This window comes from Oryctolagus cuniculus, chromosome X, assembly GCF_051225735.1.
Source record: "Oryctolagus cuniculus isolate XC-2025 breed Fujian yellow rabbit chromosome X, ASM5122573v1, whole genome shotgun sequence".
NCBI lineage: Eukaryota > Metazoa > Chordata > Mammalia > Lagomorpha > Leporidae > Oryctolagus > Oryctolagus cuniculus.
In genome coordinates this window covers 132,198,118-132,209,824 of record NC_142888.1, presented here as the reverse complement: position 1 = coordinate 132,209,824, position 11,707 = coordinate 132,198,118, and the positions used below count along the sequence as shown (strand labels likewise).

At 58.3% G+C, this 11,707-nt stretch overlaps 1 protein-coding gene across 1 annotated transcript; it reads right to left on the bottom strand.

Moving 5' to 3' along the window:
• Positions 1 to 77: 77 nt before the first annotated feature.
• OPN1MW (opsin 1, medium wave sensitive) lies at positions 78 to 10,314 on the bottom strand. Its single transcript, NM_001322264.1, is given in 6 exon segments — positions 78 to 274; positions 2,506 to 2,745; positions 3,393 to 3,558; positions 4,297 to 4,465; positions 6,408 to 6,704; positions 10,180 to 10,314. Coding segments are annotated over 6 exon segments (1,095 nt in total). The 5' UTR covers positions 10,292 to 10,314; the 3' UTR covers positions 78 to 163.
• Positions 10,315 to 11,707: the final 1,393 nt, after the last annotated feature.

Here is an 11,707-nt window from a genome sequence, read left to right as displayed (position 1 = left end):
CCCGCGCCTGAGCACGGCAAGGCCCAGGCAGCCCGAAGTGCAGTGGCAATGTGGGAGACGTGTTCGGTTTTAGCAAAGAGAAATTACATTTGTTTCATGGGGATGGAGAAGGAGGGGACGGGTGGCCAAAGCCCCGGTGGGTGCGGCAGGTGGGAGGCAGATGTCACGCAGGTGACACTGAAGAGACGGATGAAGCCTCTGTTCTGGAGGCGCTGGAGAGCTCAGAGCTGTCCTCGACCTTCTTTCCGAAGAGTTGCAAGATGCAGTTTCGAAACTGGGGGGACAGAAAGCAGCGCTCAGCAGGGCAGGGAAGGCCGGGGCGCTGTGCTACAGCTCAGGCTCCCGCGTGCCCGAGTGGCCCCCGGCTGACGTCACACCTCCCTGCTCCCGTCCAGAGCTCTATGAGGGGCTGGAGCAAAGCTCCGCTGTTCCCTGCCCGTGGTCAGTCTCCATGCCGGTCATCTCATTTAGCGATGCGGACGGTGACCAGTGTGGGTTGAACTGGGTCACCCCAAAAGAAAGGTCTGAGTCCCGACCGCTGGAGCCCAGGGATGTGTCCTCATTTGGAAATACGAGGGCACTTCAAAAAGTTGGTGGAAAATGGAATTAAAAGGTAAGTTTATTTTGGTGCAAAAAGTTTCATACCCCTGACGGTTGTTGGCAGGGTACACACTTCCCATGCGCCTCTGCGGATGTGATGAAGATGTGCGCAAGGGAAGGTGGGACACCGTCCGAGTGAAGAGGGGCAGCTGCACTCGGGCAGAGAGGGAGGCTCAAGGCGGGCATTATAGGGGTGCACCTTCGAGTCCAGCAATGGCGAGAGAGGCAGGGAACTTGGGGGAGCAGGCATTTCTCTTGTTTGAAGCCACCCAGTCTGTGGTGGCTTGTTATACAGCAGCCCCAGGACACTTGTACAGGGACCAACAGCGGAGTCAGCTGTGGGACCCACGCGTACAGTGAGTCACCTCGGCAATACACGGCAAGAGGCTCAGAGGCATTGCACTTCAAGGGAGTGTGATTGCCATCTTGTTTCTGGTCCCGGAGTCTTGGCACGAGGTGAGGACTGGGTGAACAGCACTCGAGCCACCTGCCTCTGGTACCAGCAGGGCTCTGCCCTTTGCTGGTTGACTGCTAAAGACATCCGGGCCATCCGAATTTCTCAATGTGTATCTTGTATCATCACAAACTAACTGCAATGTTTTCAGAACCCAGACCATAGGTGTTGCCTAAATATTTCGGGCCTATTCTTGAATATCTCCTACCCCCTGTATCATCAGAATTCTCCAACGACAACAAAGAATTGTTAGCACTAATAACAGTAGAAAAGCCGGCAGCAGCTAAGGCCGAGGAATGTGTTCACCAAAGTCAGCCAGCATCGCCTTCCTGGGCACCCACGGTGTGCCAGACCCTGCCCCCAGGGGTACAGCAGGGAACAAGAGCCGAGTTCTCCGAGCCTCGGCCAGTGCACAGCAGGTGCTGAAGGAAATCTTTGAAAGGCCTCCCAGTGCAGAGGTTCGCCTAGGGGAGGGGGCTTCGGGAGGGAGAAGGGAAAGAATCGGGTGAAGACCATGCTTGACAAGATAGCTTTGGTTTCCAGCCAGCGACGCCAGACCTAAAAAGACACCCTTGCCACAGACAGGAAATGGGTATGGGCATGTCAACTACGTAGTTCCCAGGAATCAGGTGCAGGACTGGTCCTGCCTGCGCTGTTTGGAAATCGCCAGGATGAATGCATGCCTGAGGAACGCCTCCGCCCGCACAGCTGCTTGGGCATGTAGGAGCCAGGGTGGGGCAGCCGTCAGATGGATGAGCAGAGGGCAGTGGGTTGGGAGGGGTCTGGTGAAATGGGAGGCCCCTGGGGGCGACTGCACCTTAATGAAGTGTCCATAATCACGAGGTGATGAGCCTCGTGAGGTCATCCAGAACCTACCAGGAGAGTCCCGAAGTCATGGGCGACTCGCTGAGGCCCAAATGCAGGCTAATGGTGGTTCCTGTCGGACGGGATCTTGGGCGAGACCACAGTGCCTGCCTGCTGAGCTGACCTGTGGCCGTGTGAAAGCCCTTTCTTGACCAGCACAGGCAAGAAGGGACTGGTTTTGTTCTTATAGAAGAACAGACTCAAAAAATTAAGAGTTTGAAAACAGGAAGAAGGTGGTCAAGAGAAGCGTGGAGTCTGTACGCTCTGGAGGGTGAGCCCAGGGTACACGCAGACCTGCACACTACACCCTAGAGCGTGTGTACTCCAGGGGAGCCCCGGGGGCCCGAGAGCAGAGCTCTCCAGCACCACAGCAGGGAGGTGCACGACACGCAGATGTGCTGGGCTGGGATCAGCACAGGGTTCCTTCGGCTACGGGCTGGGGCTGGGCCAGGTGCTGAGCCTTTTCCTGGTCATTAGCAGGCAAGTGCTCTGTGGGCTCCTTGTTCGAGATGCGATTCCAAGTGGGTGTCCCCCCGGATGCTTCCGGGCTCTATAGTCAAGCTCCACCTCCTGATGGTGTTACTTACCTGCCGATTCATGAAGACGTAGATAATGGGGTTGTAGATGGTGGCACTTTTGGCAAAGTAGGATGGTATGGCAGCCACCAGAGGGTGGAAAGAGTAGCCAGGGTGGGCAGTAGCAAAGCATGCGAAGAAGGTGTAGGGGCCCCAGCAGAGGCAGTATGCAAAGACCATCACCACCACCATGCGGGTCACCTCCTTCTCAGCCTTCTGGGTGGACTCAGATTCTTTCTGTTGCTTAGCCACCTGGAGAAAGCAGGACAGTGAGTGGAGCCATCACCCAGGGCTCTTGTCTGAAGGGGCTCCATGCTGCCATTGCTTGGGCAGTGAAGTCAGAGAGGTGGCAAGATCAGGGCAGCCCAGGAAGAGGGAGGCCTGGGGAAGAGCAGCCAGCGGTCAGCCCCACCCTGACTTGGGTCACAACCTGCCCCAGGCAGCCACAGTGGCCCTCAAGGGCTGCCTGCCAGCTTTGAGTGGCAAGCAGCTGGCCTGGCCTGGGACTCCCCCTAGACCTGGGCTCAGGGCTGAGCGTGGAGGCCTAAATGGATCACTGGGGAAAGAGCTACGAATGAGAGAGGGGACAAGATGGGAAATGGGGGGCGGGGTGGCGAGAGCAGGTGGGGTTTCTGGCTCCTCCAAAGAGCGGGCAGGCAGCCCGGCTCTCCCCATCCTGCGAGCTGAAGACGGGGGACCTGGGGCTGGAACTACCGCCTGCAGCCAGAAGTGCGCAGTGCATCCCCGAAGGCACTGAGCATTTTCTTCCAGGGGCAGAATCCTCGTATCTGAGGAGTCGCAGGGACTGGCGGGGGACAGGAGAGCACCCTGGGTGAGCCCTTGGGCCAGCCTGGACAGCCCGCCAGGCACGGCTGAGGCCAGCGGGGCACGGGGCTTACCGTGCGGATGGCCATCCACACTTGCAGGTAGCACAGCACGATGACGCTGAGTGGGATGATGCAGCACGTGACCATGAGCACCATCATGTAGGACTGCACGCCCGGGTACGAGGTGCCGCTGAACACGTCCGGGCCGCATGAGGTCTTCAGGCCGTAGGGCCAGTACCTGGGGTGGGGGGTAGTCAGCACCCAGAGTCACTCACGTGGATGGGGTTTGGCTCTGTTTCCTAATGGAGGTGGATTCATATTACATGAATTCCCCGTGTGAAAGTGAACAGCTCCGTGGGATCCAGGCCACTGCCAGTGTTGTGTAACCTCCACCTCTACGTCCGGAAAGAAACCCTCGGGCAGCATCTTGGTAAATCCCGGCCCGGGTGAAGGCCTCACACCTCCCCTGTACGGTTTCCGCGACGACATCAGTGCGCTCACAGTGTTGTGTGGTTAGAGCCTCTCTCCAAACACGGCTCATTCATGTCGTCGTCACATCAGACAGCAAAATGCATTGTCTTCAGCCCGGCCCTCAAACGTGAGCCCTTTGCTTGGAACTTGGCGGTTCTCCGCAAACAAGCAGCTTGGCTAAGATACCGTGGACCTGCAGGCCCACGCGTGCTTCCAACTGGGGCAGCCTCTGAAAGGGGGGCCCAAAGTGTGCAAGGAGCAGGCCTGGCACAAGGCTGCTGAGAGGGCCCTGTGGTGCCCTGAGTTCCCTTCCGGCCACAACGATGGCCCGGGCTCATGCTCGGAGGAAGGAGGGCCCATTTCTCTCTGTTGCAGCCAAGTGGAGTCAGACATTCACTGCCATTGCGTGCTTTGAGGCCTTGGAGGCCCAGCGACAGGAATTGACGTGCCCAGAAGCCACCAAGTCTGACTGGCCCCGCTCCATCCCAAACCCTTGCATCCTTACCTGCTCCAACCGAAGATGGGAGGGGCCGTCCATACAGCAGCCCAGATCCAGGAGAAGGCGATGCCTGCGATGGCCAGCTTGGCATCGAATCTCACGTTGCCGAAGGGCTTGCAGACCACCAGCCACCTCTCCCAGGAAATGATGGCCAGGGACCAGAGCCCCGTGATCCCTGCGGGGGAGAGCACCAGGCGAGGGCTTCCAGCTGAGACGAGGAGGACTGGCCCACCAGCATCACCTCTCCCTTCCCTTCAAGAGAGACGGCTGGCGCCCACCCAGCAGCAAAACCCGGGCCTCCACAGTGTTTTAGGGTTCAGGGTGATGGACAGGCCTCTCGGGTAGTTGATTTCTCTAACACCTGCTTGTCACTTTTCTTCCCCATCTCATTCTGCCTCTTCTGCCTGCTTCCTCCGTGAGCACCGACCCTAGTGGCCTAATGTCTTCCCCTCCGTTTTCCTACTTTCTTCCTCTGCCTCCCCTCTCCTCCCCCTCCCCTTGCCCCACACTGGAGTGTGTGTGCTTGACGCCACACTGGGGCTCCTGCCTCCAGCTCCCTGTTGATCTGCTAATGCAGACCCTGGGAGAAGCAGTGACGACTCAAGTACTTGAGTCCCTGCCACCGCCCAGGAGACCTGGGTTGAGTTCCCAGCTCCCAGCTGCAGCCTGGCCCACACCTGGCCTTTGGTGGTATTTGGGAAGTAAACCAGTAGATGGAAGTGCTCTTTCAAATATTTAAGACTTGGGTAACCATCTTGCAGTATAATTGGCTGCCTTTGTAATCTTATGGATCTCATTTTAAGCATTTACAGAGAGGCTTCCCAGGAGGCCAAAGGTGTCCATGGCATTAAAATGGGTGCCAAAGAGCTGGCTGCTTGGTACCAGAGTGACCCAAGAGCGGACCATGAGCAGAGACAAAGCAGAGACGGGGCCGGCGTTGTGGCGTAGCGAGTGAGGCCACTGCCTGCGGTGCCAGTGTCCCATGTGGGCGCCGGTTTGAGTCCCGGCTCCTTCACTTCCGATCCTGCTCTCTGCTGTGGCCTGGGAGGGCAGTGGAGGATAGCCTGAGCCCTTGGGCCCCTGCACCCACGTGGGAGACCCAGAGGAGGCTACTGGTTCCTGGCTTCGGATCAGCACAGCTCCAGCCATTATAGCCAACTGGGGAGTGAACCAGCAGATGGAGGACCTCTCTCTCTCTCTCTCTCTCTCTCTCTCTGCCTCTCCTCTTTCTGTGTAGCTCTGGCCTTCAAATAAATAAATACACCTTTTTAAAAAGCAGAGACAGTCTGGGACGTGGGGGCCACTTTGGGGAGGAACTTTGCCTGGCCTTCCCCGGTCACTGCACTTGTGTACTGTGGCCAGCAGCATCTTCCCCACGACAGGCACTTCAATGGAGGGAGAGGCCAGAAGGAGTGGCGAGCAGGCGGCGCCAGATGGCGTGGCTAGGGTTGCAGTGGCTCTCCCACCTCCAGCCGCCTCCTCCCCAGGCAAAGTCCCAGCTCCTGAGCATGGTGCCCGGAGCCCCCGGACCTGGGCCCGCCTGCCTTGCTCAGCTCACTTGCACTCTGCTCCCCTCCTCCGCTTCCCCGGCCGCCACTCCCTCCTGGCCTCTCCTCGCCCGTCCTTTCTGGGAGGACTGATGGCGGTTCCGTGTGGCCACTCCCCGGGTATACAAGGCCTGGCGCACAGATGGGGCTGGAGAGAGGGATCCGGACTCTGTTTCAGAATCTGGAACTCTCTACTGGGAACTGCATCTTCCCCCAGGGGGAGCCAACACAGGTGAGCTGAGAGCGTGTGCATCCCAGATTCGGGGGCAGGGGGTACACATTCTGCCAGAGCCCTAGAGTCCTCCCCTCTCATACTGCTCTGGGACTGTCTGGCTGTGTATGTGTCTCCTCCCATGCCAATCACACAGCCCCAAACTAGCCATGGGACTCCGGGGGGTGGGGGGAGTGGACTCCAGCAACACATGTGCAGCAAGCCGTGCCCATAGAAGCCTCCAGAACCCTGCAAGCCCGTCTTGCCGCCCCTCTGGTGACCTTGGCCCAGCTTCACCTCGTAGATTGCACACGTACAGCACACACATCTCATCCAAGCCTGGGCCCCCACCAGCTTACCACACAAGGACACAGTGTAGCCCTCCACAACACACAGAGGGTGGCCCAGCACGAAATAGCCGTAGAACTGGTTCACCACACTGATGGTGCTGGCGATGACGGTCTCCGCTAGGTCAGCCACTGCCAAGTTCACGAGGATCCAGTTCAGAGGGTGACGCAGCTTCTTGAACCTCATGGTGGCTACCAGCACCAGCCCATTTGTGAAGACAGATGCGATAACCACGAGGATCATCCAGGCACTGGTGAGGTGGTACACCCACCGGGGAGCAATGTGGAAATTCGGGCCTTCGAAGGGGCCTGGAGGCAGGAGGCACAGGGTAGAGAGGGGAGCCAGGCCACAGCGTCACTCACTGGCACTAGATCTCGATCCCATCTTTCCATGCCCCCTCCCAGGCTTCTGCGCCCTGCTGCCGCTCCCCTCACCTTGGCAAGCAGCCCATTCCCTGAAGCCAGGGGCCGGTGCCTGGGGGTCCCCCGCACTGGCACCTTGAACTTAACGGACGACTCAGGCTTCTGGTCCTGCACGTCTTCCTATTGTGGCAACTTTGGCCAGTGTCCTGGGTCCCTTCCATAGATGAGGTTAGCAGCAGCCTTCCCGAAGCCTTGCCAGCTTCCCCAGGCTCTTAGCTTGCTTCCTCCCAGGAGCCGACACAGTGAGAAGTCTGTGCCCGTGGCAGTGGCCAGTGCAGAGTCCTCTCCAGACCCCGGCTGTGCTGCACCTAACTCGCAGCCTCCAGAACAGTGACAAATGAGCTCACCGTTTGGAAGCCACCCCGTCTAGGGCCATTTCTTATCGCAGCCTGCACTACGACCCGAGAGGCTGACTCCTCTTCTTCACAGACAGCGGTCAGCGTATAGCAGGTGCGCAGAGAACGAGTGGATTGTGTCTGCCCCTGAATTCAGATCTGGAGCTCTGCTCTGCAGGCTCAGCGTGCGAGCAGATTTGGAGGTGGAGATACGCACATGGGGCGGGCCACGGGACAAGAACAGCAGAGAGGCTTCCCCAAGCCGAGGAACGCCATGGACCAGCGGAAGCATGGAAGCTGAAGACCGCTGTGGCACGCCTTCTCCCTGGGAGCCCCTGAAGGAAGCGCCCTGTCGCCACCTTGACCCCAGACGCCGGGCCCCATACTTGAGCGCCAAGACCTTCCTCTTGTGTGAGGCAGCTGGTATGTGGTGCTGTGTCACGGCAGACCCAGGAAACCCGTGTAGCACAAAGGACGGCTAATGCATCTTGTCATGACACAGCGGCTGTCCACCCATTGTGTTGGAAGGAACTTTCTCGCCACCACTCGAAAGGGCTGCAAACCCCAGGCTCTGCTGCTTTATAGCACGGTCTCATGGCAAAACCTCAATGCTAACTAACTTAAGAAAAGCAGATTCCTTGCCTACGGCTAAGAGGGAGGTATAAACATTACCCCAGTGCAGCCGGACCCTGTGATGCCATTTGTCCCTCCCAGAACCCTGCACAGGATCTGTGAGCAGTAGGGACAGTGAGTTGACAAGTCAAGGCTGTGCGGTCTTAGTCTCTGTTGCAGACAGGAGCAGAGCGAACCAGTGGGGCTGCTAATGGACCCCAGGTCAGAGAAACCCCAAGCCACAGGCAGGTCTTCCCGGGCCGCTGCAGCAGATCTGTGTGGGCCGGGCAGCTGAGAGCAGGACTTTGGAGCACTCCCATTTGTAGGCAAGTGCGAGGTGGAGGAGGGGCCAGGAGCTTCCAGCATAGCGACCAGAGGAGCCGTCCCAGCCTGGTCCCCTCCTCTTAAGACCCTGGCTGGGACGCTCACATCCTGCCCCGAGCGCCTGAGTTCGTCTTCGCTTGGCTCTGCTCCCGATCCCAGCTTCCTGCTAGTGTGCACCCTGGGAGGCAGCAGGTGAGGGCTTAAATGATTGGGATTCTGCTACCCACATGGGCAACCGAGATTCAAATCCCAGCTCCTGTGTTGGCCTGGCCCAACAGTAACTGTAGTGGGCATTTGGGAAGTGAAGCAGCAGATAGGGATGTACTTGCTCTCCCTCCCTCCCTCCCTTCTTCTCAAATAAATCAAAATAAATAAAATTAAACATATAAAAGGAGGAAGGAGTGTAGGGAAGGGTGGGCAGAGAATCTAGAATTCTTTCTAGATTGTAATTTGGAGCCCTGTGTATTTTGTTACATGATTATGAAGCAAAATTAAATAGAAAGAACAATCCCTGAAAACAAAAAATAAAAACAAATGGACTTAAATGCATTTCTACTCAGAGGGCCTGCCCGAAGGGACTTGCCAGCACACTGGTTGGACTGCACAGCCTAGGATCCTATAAAAATGTTGTGCTGCGGTGATCACATTCATGGTGGTAGTGTTGGTATCATTATTTTGAGGCGTGTGTGTTGAGATAAATTATGTGATATTCTCTCTCACTCTACCCAAAGCCCTGGAAAACAGGCGATCTTACCAAAATACAGCCTGCCTCTGAGTGGGCCTTCAGATCAATTAGCAACCTACAGAAAACTAACAATGAACAAGGTCTGAGGAGCCATGTGTGAAATGTGGGCCAGTCCAGGCACAAGTGACTAGTCTTCTTCAATCAATCAATCAGTCAGTAGCAGGGCTAGTGCATGGCTAGCAGCAGGCCATACGACCACTGGCTCGAGTCCCAGCTGCTCCACCTCGGATCCAACTCCCTGCTAATGCGCCTTGGAAAGCGGCAGCAGCTGGTCTGGTCCAAGTGCTTGGCCTCGGCTACCCATGTGGGGAACCTGGATGGTCAGGCTCCTGGCTTCGCTTAGCCCAGCCCTGGCCGTTGTAGCCATTTGGGGAGTGAAGCAGTGAATGGAAGATCTCGGCCTGTCTCTCCCAACTTTCAGAAAAATGGTAATGAATGAGGTCAGTCTGTCTCTCCGTGTTTCTGTGCCTTCCCGATACAATGAAAAGCAATGGATAAATGAGGCATTTCCTGAAGATGCTTGCATTTGGTTCCAAGAATCGGTGGAAAGGCTTAGCGGAGGGACGCTCAGTGATAGGCGCCAGAGTTCACTGCGACCTACTGTGGGAGATGCTTGAGGTTTTGCAAACAGAAACACCAACTCTTGGCGAAAGGCATCTCATGCGGCGGTGAAACGGGGGGTCCCTGGGAGTGTGCTGCTCCCGTCCCAGCAAGGAAAGCTGGGGCACTGCACCCCGCCCTCCCCGAGAGATACTGCCAACTCAAGGAGTGAGTGTGGCTCTGAGGAGGGCCCCCACCGGGTGCCAGGTGCCTGGGGTGGAGCTGGGGGTGGGGGGAAGAGCAGCGTCCTGACTGGCAGCTCCCCATGGGGCTGTCCTGTTGAGTTTCCAGATTTCTGCTGGGCCCAAGTGCTCTCTCCCAGGGCCGCTCAAAATGGAGAGGCTGCCCTGGGCCCCAAGCAGGGCTCTTCGCCACCACAGCTGTGCAGCCAACTGGGCACAGCTGGATGAGATGACTGCACAGTCTCAGCCAACCTGAAGGCTCTGGAAGTCGCTCACCCTCCCCGGGGGCACCCTCTCCCGCCTGTCAGGGTCTCCAGGTGAGTTGGTGCAGGCAGGCGGATGGGACCAGGGTTCCACGCTATGGGTGCTCAGCGCTGATGGAGGGGTCCCGAAGACAGAGCTAACGAACTCTCCCTGGAACACAGGTTCTCCGAGGGCCTTGGAGCCCGTGTGGTTTGTATTTGGAAAGAACCCTCCCCCTTCATGTCATCATCAGACCTACGGGAGACCCTCTCGGCTGCTGGGCTGTGCAGAAAAGACACTGCCCTGGCCTGCCCGCTCACCTCTCGTGGAGTTGCTGTTGGTGTAGGTAAAGATGCTCGCCTGGGTGCTGTCCTCATGGCTCTCCGGCGGCTGCCCGCCAGCCAGCATCTGGGGGCCCCACGGCTGGGTCATGGCTGTGCAGAGCCCTGTCCCTGCCACCGCCAGCCCTGGCACACTGCTGGGGGTCATGGCGCTTTATACCAGCCTGCGGGATCAGCCGGGGCCTCCTCACCTTAGAAGCTCCCAAACCTGTCGCCATCTGATTGATCTCTTAATTGGGCTGGGACTTAGACCTCCTCCTCCTCCTCCTCCCACCCGTTGCTTCCCTGCTCCTAAGGTCAGCCTGCAGGGGCAGCTCAGATGGATTTGCTGGGCACCAAACTTGGAAACTTCCCATTTGGTTCAGAGAGGCGCCTGTGGGAGCCACCATGGCCCTCGCTCCTGTCTGTGTCATCTGTCCCCTCCACCTCTCCGATGCCTGCTCTTGGGGGGGTTCAGGTCTGGAACGTGAGCCTTCTTGTAGGACACGCCAGCTCAATGGGCCCAAGGGTACAGTTGGTGGCCCTGGCGCTCCTCCCTGGGCTTCTTGCTTCCAGCCATCCCCTCATCCTTGCTCGGAGGAGCCGCAGCTGCTTCAGCCACCAGGGGGCTCATGCAGGCATTGCAGCAGCCCTGGGCAGCTCCCGGCAGCTCACGTCTCCCTTGGTCTCCCAGACTGCCCCTTGGCAGAGGCGCTGACGTGCTACGTGCGCAGTTCCGGAGCCTTAGCTCCATGCGATGAACCCACCAAGAACCCCTGATCTCCCTCCACAGCCCCTACTTAGGGAGCACATCCTCCCTCCTGGCGTCCACCTGCTCCCCTCTACTCAGAACCAAACTGCAGCTCCTTCTGGCTTTGCCTTTGCATTGGCCTGTGACACTCCACAGAGACAGGACGCGGGCTGGTGGCCTTTACGGCCACTTTGGCACTGTAGGCTCCACGCTCAAGGCTCCCAGCAATACAGCCTCTCCCACAGGCTCTGGGGAAGCCATGGCTACCTAGCTGAAGGCTGGAGCCATGTGGAGCTCCAGCTTGGCTACCCAGAGCAAGAATGGCTCTTAGCATCGGTTGGTGCCTGCCAGGTGCTGGGTGTCAGGTGAGGGGTTGCAGGTGCAGTGGAAGCAGAGTCTGGGCCGTGCCCTGACAGAGCCCACCAGCAGCCATTGCTGCCCAAGCCCCCTCCTCCCAGTCCCAGCCGGTGCACCTAGCACTTCTCCGAATCCCAAAGAATCAAAAACAGGCATTCCAGGGGCCGGCGCTGTGGCACAGTGGGTAAAGCCACCGCCTGCGGTGCCAGCATCCCATGTGGGCGCTGGGTTGAGTCCCGGCTGCTCCACTTCCCATCCAGCTCTCTGCTGTGGCCTGGGAAAGTGGAGGATGGCCCAGGTCCTTGGGCCCCTGCACCTGCATGGGAGACCTGGAGGAAGCTCTTGGCTCCTGGCTTTGGATTGGCGCAGCTCTGGCCATTGCAGCCAACTGGGGAGTGAACCAGCGAATGGAAGACCTCT